Here is a 17,181-nt window from a genome sequence, read left to right as displayed (position 1 = left end):
ATGAGATGACTTGCTGTGAGGAGCCTGAGTCCCAAATGGAAAACTCCACACATCTCCACTCCCCAACCCCTGCCCCTTGATTGCCCCAGGTCTCCCTTGGGACAGGAAGCCCCTGCCTGAGGGTAGGAGGATAGGGACAGAGCCACCAGGACCTGTCCCTGAGAAGCAGCCTCTGTTCGGGATATTTACTTGGAAATTTTATTCAAATAGAAGCTGGCGCCTGAGCCTCTCCTTAGGGAATTCCGTGAGGTGGGGAGGGCTGGGACCACTCTTCCTCTTCTGCGGTGCCCCTGGCCTGGTGCTAGGACTGCGCACCTCCCCTCAGTTCCCCCCAGACACCCTGGGCTTCCCTGGGCCCAGCATCTGCCTGGGGCCTCACCCCGCGCCCCCGCTCCTGACTCCCACCTTGCACCCCTTCCCGGTGTTCCGGGGCGCTGCCAGGCCCTGGGGGCTGCGGGGCGCAGGCGGCTCTCGGCTGGGCCATTCTTTGCCGGCCCCCTCCTCCCTTCCGTTTCCGTGGCCGTGCGGCCGACTGGAGGCTGCAGCCCAGCGCGGAGCAGGGGGGCTGGCAGGCGTCGGGGCCGTCGGGCCGGTCCCGCCCGCCCCTTCCCCTCCACAGGCCCGCCCCGGGGCCTGGGCCAACTGAAACCGCGGGAGGAGGAAGCGCGGAATCAGGAACTGGCCGGGGTCGGCACCGGGCCTGAGTCGGTCCGAGGCCGCCCCAGGAGCAGCTGCCCGCGTGGGTAACTCTAGCCCCGGGGCCTGGAGGAGCGGTGGGAGCAGGGGGCGCGGCAGGCAGGGGCAGAGCAGGCGTTCCGAGGGCCAGAGACCCACCCAGGTGGGGGTAGGGGCCGCGGAAGGGCGGGGATGGCCGCAGGAGCAGGGCTCAGGCTGTGGCCGCCTGAGGCTTCAGCTGGGGCAGCCTTGGCCTGTCGAGGACCTGGGCAAGGGTGTCCTTGTAAGGGGCGGTGGGTGGAAGGGCCTGGGGAGAGAGGCTCCAGGTTGGCTCCTGTTCCCGAATGGGGGAGGGATCCCTGACACTAAGGAAGCCATGAAGGCCAGTCCCCAGGCCAGGCTGCTGCTAGGTACCCATGGCTGCCTGTGAGAGAGGCAGGACCCCACCTCCTCCCTGTCTGTAGGCCATCCTGACCCTACAGTCCCCAGCCTCCTCTTCCCATGCCTCCATCTCCAGCTGCTGCCTTGCCCCCAGGGATGGCCCCCTTTCTGTCCCCAGGACAGCACTATGGGCTTCTCTTCGGAGCTGTGCACCCCCCAGGGCCATGGGGTCCTGCAGCAGATGCAGGAGGCTGAGCTTCGTCTACTGGAGGGCATGAGAAAGTGGATGGCCCAACGGGTCAAGAGTGACAGGGAGTATGCAGGACTGCTTCACCACATGTCCGTGCAGGACAGTGGGGGCCAGAGCCGGGGCATCAGCCCCGACAGCCCCATCAGCCAGGTGGGTCTCCTTGGGACTCTTGTGGGTGCTGGCTGTAACTGCCTTCTCCTTCCTCTCCCGGGGGCCCTCTGGGGCAGTGGTTGGAGATTTGGCAGGCCCAGCCTTGGGAGCCATTGTCCCCTCCTCCCTGCCTCCCCGATCTGTGCTGTATAGTCCTGGGCGGAGATCACCAGCCAAACTGAGGGCCTGAGCCGGTTGCTGCGGCAGCACGCGGAGGATCTGAACTCAGGGCCCCTGAGCAAGTTGAGCCTGCTCATCCGGGAACGGCAGCAGCTTCGCAAGACCTACAGCGAGCAGTGGCAGCAGCTGCAGCAGGAGCTCACCAAGGTGAGCGGGCAGCAATGGGGCTTCAGTCAGTTCTATCTAAATTTTGAGCCTCCAAGGGGTTGTTTTGCACAAGAGGCACTGGATTCACTGGGGAAGTGGAAGTCCCTGACCACAGGCCTGGCTTGCTCTAACCTTGATGCAGCTTCCTCTCTTCCTCCCCTATGTTGGGCTGGCTTGCAGCAAGGCCTCTCTGTGCTTTTTCTGTGCCTGGGCAAAGTGCTGGGAATGTTAAGGATGAGTGACCGGTCATTTGCCTGGGAGAAGCTCAGAATCAGTACTCACCTCCACACTGTGCCATCTGACTCTGGGTTCTAAGAGTCAGGGAGAGGAATGAGGGTCAGTCTGTTTGCCTTCCACCTAGGCAGGCTCCTCTCAGGGCCCCAGAGACTGGGCAGCAGCATGGCCTCCTGAAGGTCAAGGACTCGGGCTGTGAAGTCAGCCTGCCTAGGTTTGAATCCCACCGAGCTCCTCGGTCTAGAGGCTGTGTGATTTGGAGCTGGCTATTTATCTGGGAGCCGAGTGCCCCCATTCAGTGTGCTGGTCACCCTCCCTGCACCACACCCCTTCCTCAAGTGCAGAGCCCAGCCTAGCCATGGACCCACAGCGGCCCCTGGTGGCCACCCTGGCCCCATTCCTCTCCCCAAAAGATCATCTAATTCAAGGGTGGGCCCATTTTTATAAAGTTTTGCTGGAACACAGCTATGCCTCTTTGTTTTCATATTGTCTGTGACTACAGTGACAGAGTTGAGTAATTGTGACAGAGACCATATGGCCTACAAGCCTAAAATATTTATTTACTATCTGGCCCTTTAAGGAAAAGACTGATCTAGTCGAGGAATTTAGTTAAGTTACAGATGGGGAAACTGAGGTTGGGCCCTTGCCCAATATATCCCAGCACATAAACAGGAGAACGGGGACAAGAACACTGATCTCGGGCTGTCATCTATTCCTACTGCCAAGAACATAATTTGCAGGACTCAGTGCAAAATGAAATTGTGGGGGTCTTTGTTAAAAGATTGTTAAGAATTTCAAGGTGGTAATAATGGAGCATGAAACCAAGCACAGGGCCCTTTTACATGTAGAGCCCCGTGTGACTGCATAGGCTGCACACACCTGCAACTGGCCCTGCCTGCCATCAGGCTACCATTCTCAGTCCAAGGAGGGACCGTTGTAGCCTGTAGTCTACCTCTTTGCCTCCCCAAGGGGCCTGTCTTTAACAGGCCCTGTGATCTTTGACTCTCACACTAGCAGCCAGCTTTCCCAGAAGTCTCCAGGTACTCCCTACCTGATGACAGGACCTTTCCAGGGCTTCACCCCAGGCAAGAATCCTCCATAGTTGGGGACCTGCTGCCCCACACTGGCTTCTCCTCTCTGCCTAGACTCACAGCCAGGACATTGAGAAGCTGAAGAGCCAGTACCGAGCCCTGGCACGGGACAGTGCCCAAGCCAAGCGCAAGTACCAGGAGGCCAGCAAAGGTTCGTGGCTTCCCTTGCTGGCAGGGAGGGAATCCGAAGCCAGTGCTGACCTGTCCTTGGGTACTCAGAGAGTGGTGGCTGCCTGGGCCTCCATGCTGTCATCTATACCCCTTGCCCCCCATCCGGCAGACAAGGACCGTGACAAGGCCAAGGACAAGTATGTGCGCAGCCTGTGGAAGCTCTTTGCTCACCACAACCGCTATGTGCTGGGCGTGCGGGCTGCACAGCTACACCACCAGCACCACCACCAGCTCCTGCTGCCCGGCCTGCTGCGGTCACTGCAGGACCTGCACGAGGAGATGGCTTGCATCCTGTAAGCCCACAGCCCCGTCCCCTGGCCCCCACCCTTGAGCAGCCCTCAGCGCAGCCATCAGGCCCAGAGGCAGGACCCAGAAAATCCATTGCTGGGACAGTGCTGGCCATGTAACCACATGAGAACGGGACCTGGGCCAAGGACTGGAAACAGGCAACTTACCTCCGAATTACACTGTTCCAGGGTCCCATTATTCCAGGGTTTTATTACATTCATTGAGCACTGTGCCGGGCTCTGGATTATAGCAGAGAACAATGGTAGACAAAAACATCTGTCCTCAGGGATCTTTCGTGTTAGTGGAGTGAGGATGTGAGGAGCACTAAGAGCCATGGAGAAAAATAAAGTAAGAGAAGTGGATTGGGACCTGAGAGCACGGAGGCAAGGGAGGAGGTGGCAGTTGTCCACAGAGTGGTCTGGGAAAGCCTCTTGAGAGGTGACATTCAAAGAGGCCCCTGAGAGGGGCACAGGAGTGAATCCTGGGGCTATTTGGAGAAAGACCATTCCAGAAAAGAGGACAGCAACTACACAGGCCCTGAGGTAGAAGAGTACCAGGGACTAATAGCCAGGAACCAGTGGTGCCTCTGAGAGTGAGGGAGGGGGAGAGTCATACACGAGGCTGGAGGAGTCAGGCGTCAAGGTCTACTGGGTGATAGAGGGTTCAGCAGGGCCATGGTGAGGACTTTGGCTCTGGGTGAACAGGAATGGCATGATCTGACCTCTGTTTTTTTGTTTCATTTTGTTTTAATTTTTTTTGAGTCAGAGTCTCTGTTGCCCAGGCTGGAGTGCAGTGGCATGATCTCGGCTTACTGCAACCTCCACCTCCCAGGTTCAAGCAATTCCCCTGCCTCAGCCTCCCGAGTAGCTGGAACTATGGGCATGCACCACCACACCCAGCTAATTTTTATATTTTTAGTAGAGATGGGGTTTCACCATGTTGCCCAGGCTGGTCTCTAACTTCTGGGCTCAAAGCGATCTGCCTGCCTCTGTCTCCCAAAGTGCTGGGATTACAGGCATGAGCCACCATGCCCAGCCCTGACCTCTGTTTTAATGAGACCACTCTGGCTGCTATGCTGCGAATAGACTTCAGGGGGCAAGGACAGAAGCTGGGAGGCCAGAGAGCAGGCTCTTGCAGTAATCCATATCCAAGCTTTTGGCCACTAGGACGGGGAGGTAGCAATGGAGGTGAGAAGCGGTCAGGTCCTGGGGCTAATTTGAAGATGGAGCCAGTGGGATTTCCCTATGGATTGGAAGTGGAGTGTGAAATAGAGGAGTCAGTAACTCTGGGGATTTGGCCTGGAGCAGCTTGAAGATGGAGTGGCTGTTAACTTATGTAGGGAAGGGTGTGGGAGGAAGAAGTTTAGGATACAAGGGTAGCCGTTCATTCATTCATTCATTTATTTATTTATTTATTTATTTATTTATTTATTTATTTAGAGATGTAGTCAGGCTGGAGTGCCTTTCGCCAGGCTGGAGTACAGTGGCGCAATCTTGGCTCACTGCAACCTCCACCTCCTGGGCTCAAGCGATTCTCCTGCCTCAGCCTCCCGAGTAGCTGGGATTACAGGCCCGTGCCACCATGTCCAGCTAATTTTTGTATTTTTAGTAGAGATGGGGTTTCACCATGTTGGCCAGGCTGGTCTCGATCTCTTGACCTCATGATCTACCCACTTCAGCCTCCCAAAGTGCTGGGATTACAGGCATGAGCCACTGCGCCTGGCCTCAATTTTCAACTAGAGAGGTTGGGGTGTCTTAGAGCTAGCCAATGGGACATTTTGAGTAGCTGAGCGAGTACATGAGGTTGGGGCCCAGGGGAGGTGCCTGGGCTGGGAGATACGGACGGGGGTGGGCAGCATGTTGATGGCTTATTTGGTAGTGGGTGTGCAGAGCTAACTGCCCAGGGCAGGGATGACTGTAGCTCATGTTTACTGAGCACTCCCTCTACAGCAGACACTCTGCACACAGGATCTCAATTGGATCCCTTCTTTTGAGATGCTGTCTCACTCTGTCGCCCAGGCTGGAGTGCGGTGGTGCGATCTTGGCTCACTGCAATCCCCACCTCCCGGGTTTAAGCAATTCTCCTGCCTCAGCCTCCCAAGTAGCCAAGTAGCTGGGACTACAGGCATGTGCCACCATGCCTGGCTAATTTTTGTATTTGGTTTTTGCAGTAGAGACGGGGTTTCAGCATGTTAGCCAGGCTGGTCTCAAACTCCTGACCTCAGGCAATCCACCCGCCTCCACCTCCCAGTGTTGGTATTACAGGCATGAGCCACTGTGCCTGGCCCACTGGATCCTTATTACAACTGCCAGTGTCCCTCTTATACATATCAGGAAATAGAAGATTAGGGAGAGATTAAATAATTTGCCTAGAGTGGCATGGCTAGCACGAAGTGAGGCAGGGATCAACCCCAGCCCTGACTCCAAACCCAGGGTCCTAGGCCTGAACTGCCCAACCTTGCCCAGCCTGAGGCCTCCCTGACTGGGGATTCCATGTGGGGGGCAGGAAGGAGATCCTGCAGGAATACTTGGAGATTAGCAGCCTGGTGCAGGATGAGGTGGTGGCCATTCACCGGGAGATGGCTGCAGCTGCTGCCCGCATCCAGCCTGAGGCTGAGTACCAAGGCTTCCTTCGACAGTATGGGTAAGCCCCGTTCTTGCTCCTGCTGGGCCCAGGGCTGCCGGCCTGTCCACTGATGGGGCGCTGTCGCCCGCAGGTCCGCACCTGACGTCCCACCCTGCGTCACATTCGATGAGTCACTGCTTGAGGAGGGTGAACCGCTGGAGCCTGGGGAGCTCCAGCTGAACGAGCTGACTGTGGAGAGCGTGCAGCACACGTGGGTGGTGGCTTCGCACCTGGGCCGCGGCGGGGCTCCCAGCAGACCACGGGTGTTTATGTAGGCAGGGCTAGGTCGTGGACACTGCCCACACAGAGCTGTCACCAGGTGGCCAGGCTTGCTTGGCTCTACAGGGATGCACTGGACATGGGTTGAGGGGGCAGGAGGGCTTGGCTCTAATGCTGCCCTTCTCTTGGGTGCAGGCTGACCTCAGTGACAGATGAGCTGGCTGTGGCCACCGAGATGGTGTTCAGGCGGCAGGAGATGGTTACACAGCTGCAACAGGAGCTCCGGAATGAAGAGGAGAACACCCACCCCCGGGGGCGGTGAGTGGGCCCCTGCCTGCAGCAGCCTCTTGGGCCTCCCTCCCTCCTGCCTACCCTACCTGCTGCTGTCTACCCGCCGCAGACTGAGCCGTTTCTCACCCACCCTCCCGCCCGCCCCTGCCTGCAGGGTGCAGCTGCTGGGCAAGAGGCAGGCGCTGCAGGAAGCACTGCAGGAGCTGCAGGTAGCACGGTGCAGCCAGGCCAAGCTGCAGGCCCAGCAGGAGTTGCTGCAGACCAAGCTGGAGCAGCTGGGCCCCGGCGAGCCCCCGCCCGTGCTGCTCCTGCAGGATGACCGCCACTCCACATCGTCCTCGGTGAGCTGCCCCGCCCGCGCCGCTGCCCGCCACCGGCCTGCCCACCTGGGGCTGCGCTCCTCATTTTTGCCCTCCCCCTCCCTAAGCCTGGCCACCCGCTGACGTCTGTCCCTGGCCTCAGGAGCAGGAGCGAGAGGGGGGAAGGACGCCCACGCTGGAGATCCTTAAGAGCCACATCTCAGGAATCTTCCGCCCCAAGTTCTCGGTGAGTGACGCCCAGCCTGGACCCCCCTATTGTTGTGTTTCAAATTTAGTCACTGGGATGTCCTAGAGAGGAGGCTCTGCCCAGGCTGCTTTTATTGGGAAGTTCCTCTCTTCCCTGGGATTCCAGGCTGCACATGTCCCCAGACCCTGCCACCCCTGTGACCCCTCCCTCTTCATTGCCCCTGTGTGCTAAAGGGACCAGCAACCTTGACTATTCCATGGCTCTCCCTGCTCCAGGAGTGGTTGGGGGCCTGTGGCCTGGAGGAGGAGGCACCAGCTTGGTTTGGGGTCTTCCTGCCTGGGCTTCCCTTCCCAGCTCTGCCCAGCATGAGCCTGGGCCAGTCCACTGCCCACTCCAGGGGCCTGTGGATGGCTCTGCATGCCACTCCGTGGTTGTGAGGGCTGAGGGCATATAGAGGGGAGGGAGAGACCCCTGGCTGCCCCCATGGCCTCTTCAACAAGCTGGTTGAGTGAATCCTCCTCGATCCTCCTTTGCCCAGCTCCCTCCACCGCTGCAGCTTGTTCCGGAGGTGCAGAAGCCCCTGCATGAGCAGCTGTGGTACCACGGGGCCATCCCAAGGGCAGAGGTGGCTGAGCTGCTAGTGCACTCTGGGGACTTCCTGGTGCGGGAGAGCCAGGGCAAGCATGAGTACGTGCTGTCAGTGCTGTGGGATGGTCTGCCCCGGCACTTCATCATCCAGTCCTTGGACGTGAGTGGGGCTGGGACCCGAGCCTTCCAGGCCTCACTCTAACCCTCCCTTCCCTTCTCCAAGGGGAATGACCTTTCAGGGTAGGGGATAGCTGCCAGGTCTTGAATGCCTCCCTAGCAGGGCTGGCTGAAAGGGGCCACAGAGACCACCCAGTCCCTGCAACAAAATAGAGGCTTAAGTGTGAGTCCTCCCTTGTGGGGCAGCAGGATGTCATGCGCTAGGAGGTGTCTCTGTCCCTGGTCCTGGGCAGGCCGTTTCTCCCCTGCTGCTCTCCCTTTCCCCTCCCAGGGCTCAGGCCCCCTCAGAATGGAGGCTGTTGACCCCGGGTCCCCTGCCCTGCAGAACCTGTACCGACTGGAAGGGGAAGGCTTTCCCAGCATTCCCTTGCTCATCGACCACCTACTGAGCACCCAGCAGCCCCTCACCAAGAAGAGCGGTGTCGTCCTGCACAGGGCTGTGCCCAAGGTGAGCCTGCACCCAGCCCGGCCCATGCCACCTGTGGCAGGGCTTGGGGAGTGTGGGTCAGGCCCACCCAGCGTCTGAGCAGAAAGGGCTTTCCAGGCCTTCCATCTACATACAAGGTGCAGAGTGAGTGACCCTCGGGGCCAGCCTCGCTCTAGGTTTGGAATGTCAGGGCCACTCCTATACCATGGGCTGTACACACCAGGCTGGTGCTTACCTGGTCAGGGCACCTGCCTGGACCCCGTATCATTTCAGTGTGCTCCCATGTGGTACCACCCCTGGTCACATATGGAGGCATCAAGAAATGGAGGACATAGCCCTTCTAAGGGCCCAGCACCCCTTTTCTTCAGACTTCTGATCCCCTAACTCCTCTCTTCCCCAGGACAAGTGGGTGCTGAACCATGAGGACCTGGTGTTGGGCGAGCAGATTGGACGGGTGAGTGCACCTCTGCTGGTCTCCTTGTCGCTGGCGGCTTCTCCCGAGTCACGCCTGGGCCCCCTGTGCTGCCACCCAGAGACCTCCGTGCCCCATCTGGTTCCCCACTTGTACCCCAACTCCCTGCCCAGCCCCCACCACACACCGTCCTCCGGGAAATGGGATAGTACCTACCCTGAAAACTCCCAGCAGACAGCTCTGCCAGCACCCTGACCTCATTACCCCCACCCAGGCTGCCCCCCTCGAGCTCTTGTGTGCACACAGGGAGACACCCTGTTACTGTAAGCCATCAGATACCTGTTTAGGGAAGAAGTCACTTTCCTAAAAATCAGAATGCTTTTCAAACCCAAGGGAGAGTGATTTTTGGATTTCCATGTCACTTCTCTCAGGGAGGGTGGCACATTGGAGGCAACTTTCCCTGCCTGTCCCATGTGCTCTCTAGGTTCCCCAGCGAGGGACAAACTCCCAGAGAGCCTGTGTGAGGTGTCCGAGCACGGGGGCTGAGTAAAGAATGGGCGGGGAGCAGAGAAGAGAATTGTGGGACTGGGAAGGCCGTGGTAGGAGCCCAAGACCGTTTCAGGGGAACTTTGGCGAAGTGTTCAGTGGACGCCTGCGAGCCGACAACACCTTGGTGGCAGTGAAGTCTTGTCGAGAGACACTCCCACCTGACATCAAGGCCAAGTTTCTACAGGAAGCGAGGTGGGTGATAAACTAATGATCACCATGGGTCTCGCATATACAGAGGTTACACTGCATGGCACAGTGTAAAGTGCTTGACCTCTGTGGTGGCGTTTAATCCTCGAGGCCCCACATTGCAGGTAGTAACCCCTTATAGTGCCGAGGGGTAGAGGCTGCCCCAGGTCACACGTCTGGGTCTGCTGGCCTTGGAGGCCAAGCTCTTCTTCCGTCATCCCTGGGGGGGCTCTGGGGAGATGGGCCTGGCCACATGGAGTCTGAGCAGCAGTGCTCTCCAGGATCCTGAAGCAGTACAGCCACCCCAACATCGTGCGTCTCATTGGTGTCTGCACCCAGAAGCAGCCCATCTACATCGTCATGGAGCTTGTGCAGGGTGAGCGTGGGGTGCTGAGCTCCAGGTAGGGCGCACAACCTGGCCAGGTGGCACCCCTACGGCAGGAGGCTCAGCACGGGTCCTCCCCACCTGCAGGGGGCGACTTCCTGACCTTCCTCCGCACGGAGGGGGCCCGCCTGCGGGTGAAGACTCTGCTGCAGATGGTGGGGGATGCAGCTGCTGGCATGGAGTACCTGGAGGGCAAGTGCTGCATCCACCGGTGAGTGGGTGGTGGCCACAGGCCCTGCCAACACCTCCGACCAGAGTCAAGAAGTACCTATACCTCTAGGGCCCCTGCTGGACTATCAGGCATCAGCTCCAGAGCGGCAGTGGGCCTCTCCAGTAGACAGGGGTACCCGGAGCTGGGAACAGCTTTTGTCCTTGGCTTTTCTAGAGTGTTCAGCCAGGGCTGGGCAGGCAACTATTGGCCAAATGAGCCCCTGCCCTGTCTCACCCAGGGACCTGGCTGCTCGGAACTGTCTGGTGACAGAGAAGAATGTCCTGAAGATCAGTGACTTTGGGATGTCCCGAGAGGAAGCTGATGGGGTCTACGCGGCCTCAGGGGGCCTCAGACAAGTCCCTGTGAAGTGGACCGCACCTGAGGCCCTTAACTACGGTACCTAGTCCCTGTCCACCCTGGACTGCATGGCCAGAGGCAAGGCCTGAGTCCTGCTTCCTGCCTTGCCCTGGTCCCAGGGAGGGTCCACTCATGTTGTCTGGCCTCCTCTGCAGGCCGCTACTCCTCCGAGAGCGACGTGTGGAGCTTTGGCATCTTGCTCTGGGAGACCTTCAGCCTGGGGGCCTCCCCCTATCCCAACCTTAGCAATCAGCAGACACGGGAGTTTGTGGAGAAGGGTAAGCACCCTGTGATGACAGCAGCTTCAGGCTGCACCCTCTTCCAGATGCTCCAGCCAGACTCTTCCAACTCCCTTAATGCCAACCTTCCCACCAGGCAGAATAAGAATAACCTGGCCAGTGGCTCACGCCTGTCATCCCAGTACTTTGGGAGGCTGAGCTGGGTGGATCACTTGATCCCAGGAGTTCGAGATCAGCCTGGACAACACAGTGAAACTCCATCTGTACAAAAAATACAAAAATAGGCTGGGCGCGGTGGCTCACACCTGTAATCCCAGCACTTTGGGAGGCCTGACCAACATGGTGAAACCCCATCTCTACTAAAAATACAAAATTTAGCCAGGTATGGTGGCACGTGCCTGTAATCCCAGCTATTTGGGAGGCTGAGATGGGAGAATTGCTTGAACCCAGGAGGCAGACGCTGCAGTGAGCTGAGATTGTGCCACTGCACTCCAGCTTGGGCGACGAGAGCAAAACTCCATCTCAAAAAAAAAAAACAAAAACACAAAAAGTAGCTGGGTGTGGTGACATGTGCCTGTAGTCCCTGCTACTCGGGAGGCTCAGGCGGGAGGATCACAGGAGCACTGGAGGCAGAGGTTGCAGTGAGCTGAGATCATGCCACTGCACTCCAACCTGGGTGACAGAGAGAGACCTTGACTGAAAAAAGAAAAAAACTCGGGCACAGTGGCTCACGCCTGTAATTTCAACACTTTGAGAGGCTGAGGAGTGTGGATCATTTGAGTCTAGGAGTTTGAGACTAGCTTGGCCAACATGGCAAAACCCTGTCTCTACTAAAACTACAAAAATTAGCCAGGTGTGGTGGCACAAGCCTGTAATCCCAGCTACTTGGGAGGCTGAGGCACAAGAATCGCTTGAACCTGGGAGGTGGAGGTTGCAGTGAGCTGAGATCGCACCACCACGTTCCAGCCTGGGTGACAGCGTGAAACTCTATCTCAAAAAAAATAAAAAATAAAAAAAATAGAATATCCCTGTAGCTACTACTGAGTGAGCACCTGTTCTGTGCTAGACCACACGTTATTTAATTTACTCATCACTACATGTGTGGTAGGGATTAATATGTCCCTTTCTCAGATGGAAAAACAGGCTGGCAGAGGACACACAACTAGCATGTGGTGGGATTGGGATCAGAAGCCAGGCCTGTTTGTCCTTTGGGCCCTTGGTGGAGAACAGTGCGTCCTTCAGAACAGTGCATCTTAAGCAGCTCCTATGGCTCATGGTATCCCTCAGAGTCTGCTGAGGACCCTCAAACTCCCTCCTCATGCCTGGTGTGCTGTGCCTCTCCTCACAGGGGGCCGCCTGCCCTGCCCAGAGCTGTGTCCTGATGCCGTGTTCAGGCTCATGGAGCAGTGCTGGGCCTATGAGCCTGGGCAGCGGCCCAGCTTCAGCACCATCTACCAGGAGCTGCAGAGCATCCGAAAGCGGCATCGGTGAGGCTGGGACCCCCTTCTCAAGCTGGTGACCTCTGCAGGCCTAGGTGCAGCTCCTCAGCGGCTCCAGCTCACATGCTGACAGCTCTTCACAGTCATGGACTCCTGCCACCAGCATCCACACTGCTGGCAGGATGCAGCTCCGTGTCTTCTCTGTGTCCCTGCTGCTGCCAGGCCTTCCTCTTCCAGGCAGAAACAATAAAACCACTTGTGCCCACTGAACGCTCCTGGCATGTGCGCTCCTCTGGAAGGCAGGTCTCAGAAGGCATGAGTGCTGGTATGGTGGCCGTGGGGAAGGAGGAGGACAGGCAGTATGCATGGGACATGATTTAGTAGCAACTGGATGTGAGACATGGGGAGGGGGAGAGATCAGGATGATAATACAGGCTATGGCCAGATGGCGGTATCATCCCCAGAAATAGGATTATAGGAAGAGGATCAGAGCTTTGAGGAGGATGTGAGTTTAGAGATGTTGCATTTTATTGGAGATAAAAGTATGGGTGAAGCTAGGTGTGGGGTAGACACCTGTAGTCCCAGGTACTTGGGAGGCCAACGCATGTGGATTGCTTGAGCCTAGTTTGAGACCAGCCTGGGCAACATGGTAAAACTCCGTCTCTACAAAAAAAAAAAAAAAAAAAAAAAAAAAGCAAGAAAATTAGCCAGGCATGGTGGCACACACCTATAGTCCCAGCTATTCAGGAGGCTGAGGTAGGAGGATCAACTGAGCCTGGGAGGTCGAGGCTGCAGTGAGCTGTGATCACACCACTGCATTCCAGCCTGGGCAACAAAGCGAGGTCCTGTCTCAAAAATAAATAAATAAAAATAATAAATAATTAAAATGTAGATGAATAGGTCTGGAAGCCCAGATGGAGGTGAAGGCTCATCATAGATATGTGAATCATTGGCTTATGAATATTAGAGGATAGCTGACACTGTGGATGTGTACAACACTCACATAAAATTCAGGAGGAGATGAGAAGAGAGTTCCACTCAAAGGAGACTGATGTGGCTGATGAAGAAAATGCTTTTGAGGAAGTTGTTTCTCAAGACGAATTTAATGAGGAATCGGATGGCAGACTGGGGAGCCTTCACCTCCTCCCCTCAGTCTCAGTGAAACCTATAAAGTCATCTGAAATATTAATATTACCAAAAGCGAAGTTTGAGAAGATAAGGAAGTGTGAACATACTAAAAAACAGAAAGTGGGAAGTATTTGTAATACAGAAGAACAGGGAAATGAGAAACTTGAAGTAAAATGGCCATCCCTCAAGAAAGTTCAGGAAATAGTTAACATCGGCCAGGCGCCGTGGCTCACATCTATAATCCTAGCACTTTGAAAGGCTGAGGCAGGTGGATCACCTGAGGTCAGGAACTCGAGACCAGTCTGGCCAACACAGTAAATCTCCATCTCTACTGAAAACACAAAAAAATTACCCAGGCGTGGTGGTGTGCACCTGTAATCCCAGCTACTCTGGAGGCTGAGGCAGGAGAATTACTTGAACTGGGGAGACTGAGGTTGCAGTGAGCTGAGACCGCGCCATTGCATTCCAGCCTGGGCAACAAGAGCAAAGAACAAAACTCTGTCTCAAAACAACAAAACAGCTGGCACGTGGCTCAAGCCTGTAATCCCAGCACTGGGAGGCCGAGATTTGGCAGATCACAAGGCAGTCTGTAGATCAAGACCATCCCGCACAACATGCAGGAAACCCTGTCTCTACTAAAATACAAAAATTAGCTGGCGCAGTGCAGCGGGCGCCCAGTCCAGCCACCGGGAGGCTGAGGCAGGAGAATGGCGTGAACCCAGGGAGGCAGAGCCAGTAGCCCCAGACAGCCACTGCACTCCAGCCTGGGTGACAGAGCAAAGACGCCGTCTCAAAACAAAACAAAACAAAACAAAAATCTATTTTGAAAGAGATGAGAGAGAGCCCTATAACTTGTTTAAACAAGAGGAAGTTGTGTTGTCGTGTAATTAAGTAAAAATACTAGGAAGTGAAATAATACCTCCAATGGAAATGGTAGAAAGCAGAACTGAAACACTTCTGCTGGGTAGGGTATGGTAGATCTCCGCACGCCACCACTCCCATTGCAACTGCTAGGGAAAAAGCTAAGATGAAAATGTCTTTTTTTTTGAGACGGAGTCTTGCTCTGTTGCGCAGGCTGGAGTGCAGTGGCGCAATCTTAGTTCACTGTAACCTCCACCTCTCGGGTTCAAGTGATTCTCCTGCCTCAGCCTCCTGAGTATCTAGGATTACAGGCGCACACCACTACGCGTGGCTACTTTTTGTATTTAGTAGAGACGGGGTTTCACCATGTTGGTCAGGCTGGTCTCAAACTCCTGACCTCAAGTGACCCGCCTACCTCGGCCTCCCAAAGTGTTGCGATTACAGGCATGAGCCACCGCGCCTGGCCGAAAATGTCTTATTTTTGAAAAGAATGAAGAGTGGTCACAGAAATAAAGAATGAATGGACTAAAATTTCAAGGAGGAAAGAGCCCTTCCGAGTTGAACTAGTGATAGGCAGCTATTTTCTTCCTTGAAACATTTGCCCATTTGGGACATGAGGATCAGACTTGGCCCAAGCAGAGAGACTCTACTGGGGAAGAGAGAAAGGAACAGTTTTTGGTGGTTGCAAGGACTTGCTATGGATTAGGACCTAGAGTAGCACAAAATGCAGAGCGTTTTCACCATGGGACATTTGCTGAGTTCTGAGGCAGTGCAGGAGACTGAGAAGACAAGTCCTACAGTCTTGCAGTGTTTAGAGAGGAGGCCCGGAGTGAACAAATAGCTGGCCTCCCCAACATAAGGTATTTGCCAGGTTTTGCACCTGTGTGGGTTGGGAAGCTAAAGAGCTCCCTATAAATCTCTGAAGAGCAGAACTTTAAGATCTGAGAGACAGAGACTGACCAGTCTTTCAATCCAAAATCAAGAGGGTCATTCCTAAGGAACAAGGACAATCAGGAGGGGATTGAGTTTTACTGGAACGACAACACTGCCCCAACCCAGTTTAGTATTAATTGCATCGAGGTGACTAGCTCCTATAGGGAATAACAAGATTTGAAGCCCCTTTCCTTTTATACCCAATATGTAACATACAATTAAAAATCATCAAGCATGCAAAAAATGGAGCAATATGGGGCTAATACACAAGAGAAAAAATAAACAATAAAACCAGACCCACAGATGATCCAGATATTGGAACTGGCAAAGATTTTTAAATAACTATGGTTAATATGTCAAATAGAGAAGAAGATGGACAAAAAGAAACGAATGTACAGAATGTCAACAGAATTGGAATCTATTAAAAGAGAATGAAAAGAGCCTATTGAACTGAAAAACACCTCTGAAATTACAAACTCATTGGATGGATTTCATAAACATTGATAGAAGTAAAGGATAAAATCACAATTGCAGTTAGAAATTAGTCGTATCAGAAAACAGAATTAGTGAACTTGATAGGTTAATAGGAGGTACCTAAACTGAAGTACAGAGAGGAAAAAAGAATGGAAGCTAAGAAACATGGGACCATATGAGTAATTCAAGTTACAGAAGAAGTGGAGAGAAAACTTAGGTCCAGAACAAGCAGAAAATGACACAAACATATATACAGCAATAAAAACAAAACAAAACACTAATATATTCACCAACATTGATGAATGTCAAAGACATGTGGCTGGGCACAGTGGCTCATGCCTATAACCCCAGCACTTTGGGAGGCCAAGGTGGGTAAATCACTTGATGCCAGGAGTTCGAGACCAGCCTGGCCAACATGGTGAACCCCTGTCTCTAATAAAAATACAAAAATTAATGGGTGTAGTGGCACGTGCCTGTAATCCCAGCTACTTAGGAGGCCAAGGCATGAGAATCACTTGAACCCAGGAGGCAGAAGTTGCAGTAAGCTGAGATCGTACCACTGCGCTCCAGCTTGGGTGACAGCAAGACTGTCTCAAAAAAAAAAAAGACATATTGAGTAAAGAAGCCATACATGAAGGAGTACATACTTATTATTCTATTTTATGAAGTTCAAGAACAGGCAAAACTAAGTTACAGAGAAGTCAAAGCAGTGCTTATGTCTGGAGGGTACTGATGGAAAGGTGTGAGAAGATGTAGGGGAAAAGGTTCACCATGGTGCCCTTACAACCATGTACGTCTCTACATGGGCCACATAGGCAAAGCTGGACGACAGTCTGACAACCACTATGCTGTGCTTAGGGACTGCTTGACCACTTGACACAGGGGAACCTTTTGGGTAGATGGGAATGTCCTGCATTTTGATCTGGGTGGTGATTGTGCTTGTGTATGTATTTATCAAAACTCATCAAGCTGTACACTTAAGATTTGTGCCACCTAGTGTAAACTGTACCTCAGTTTTTAAAAAAGAACCACCAGAGAACAAACAAGAATTCTTGAAAACTGAGATTATCAGGCCGGGCACAGTGGCTCATGTCTGTAATCCCAGCACTTTGGGAGGCTGAGGTGGGCAGATCACCTGAGGTTGGGAGTTCGAGATGAGCCCAACCAACATGGAGAAACCCCATCCCTATTAAAAGTACAAAATTAGCCGGGCTTGGTGGCAGATGCCTATAATCCCAGCTACTTGGGAGGCTGAGGCAGGAGAATCGCTTGAACCCAGAGGCAGAGGTTGCGGTGAGCTGAGATCGTGCCATTGCACTCCAGCCTGGGCAACAAGAGTGAAACTCCATCTCAAAAGAAAAAAGAAAATTAAGATTATCACCAAAATGAGGCTGAGTGCGGTGGCTCACACCTGTAATCCCAGTACTTTGGGAGGCCGAGGTGGGCAGATCACCTGAGGTCAGGAGTTCAAGACCAGCCTGGCCAACATGGTGAAACCCTGTCTCTACTAAAAATACAAAAATTAGCCGGGCATGGTGGTGTGCGCTTAAAATCCCAGCTACTCAGGAGGCTGAGGCACGAGAATCACTTGAACCTTGGAGGCAGA

The 17,181-nt window shown here is 54.4% G+C and overlaps 1 protein-coding gene across 7 annotated transcripts; it reads left to right on the top strand.

The window, feature by feature from the left end:
• The first annotated feature begins 613 nt into the window (after positions 1-613).
• On the top strand, positions 614-12,449 carry FES (FES proto-oncogene, tyrosine kinase). Of its 7 annotated transcripts, none has more exons than XR_004185037.1 (19): positions 614-743; positions 1,235-1,456; positions 1,610-1,783; positions 3,163-3,259; positions 3,389-3,572; positions 6,073-6,210; positions 6,284-6,463; positions 6,607-6,729; positions 6,857-7,043; positions 7,165-7,248; positions 7,748-7,957; positions 8,246-8,422; positions 8,802-8,855; positions 9,436-9,554; positions 9,830-9,924; positions 10,021-10,144; positions 10,319-10,540; positions 10,657-10,779; positions 12,089-12,449. XR_004185037.1 is itself a non-coding variant. In XM_031668335.1 (19 exons), exons 2-19 carry the CDS (start codon positions 1,244-1,246, stop codon positions 12,229-12,231), a joined length of 2,583 nt encoding a protein of 860 aa, XP_031524195.1. In that variant the 5' UTR covers positions 615-743; positions 1,235-1,243; the 3' UTR covers positions 12,232-12,449. The 7 variants fall into 7 exon arrangements, 5 of the variants coding, with proteins under 5 accessions (XP_031524195.1, XP_031524196.1, XP_031524198.1 ...); XM_031668335.1 differs by having other exon boundaries at positions 615-743; positions 10,383-10,540; XM_031668336.1 differs by lacking the exon at positions 12,089-12,449 and adding an exon at positions 10,877-10,997 and having other exon boundaries at positions 615-743; positions 10,383-10,540.
• Positions 12,450-17,181: the final 4,732 nt, after the last annotated feature.

Source organism: Papio anubis, chromosome 7 (assembly GCF_008728515.1).
Source record: "Papio anubis isolate 15944 chromosome 7, Panubis1.0, whole genome shotgun sequence".
Lineage (NCBI taxonomy): Eukaryota > Metazoa > Chordata > Mammalia > Primates > Cercopithecidae > Papio > Papio anubis.
This window is presented reverse-complemented; position numbering and strand designations above follow the sequence as displayed.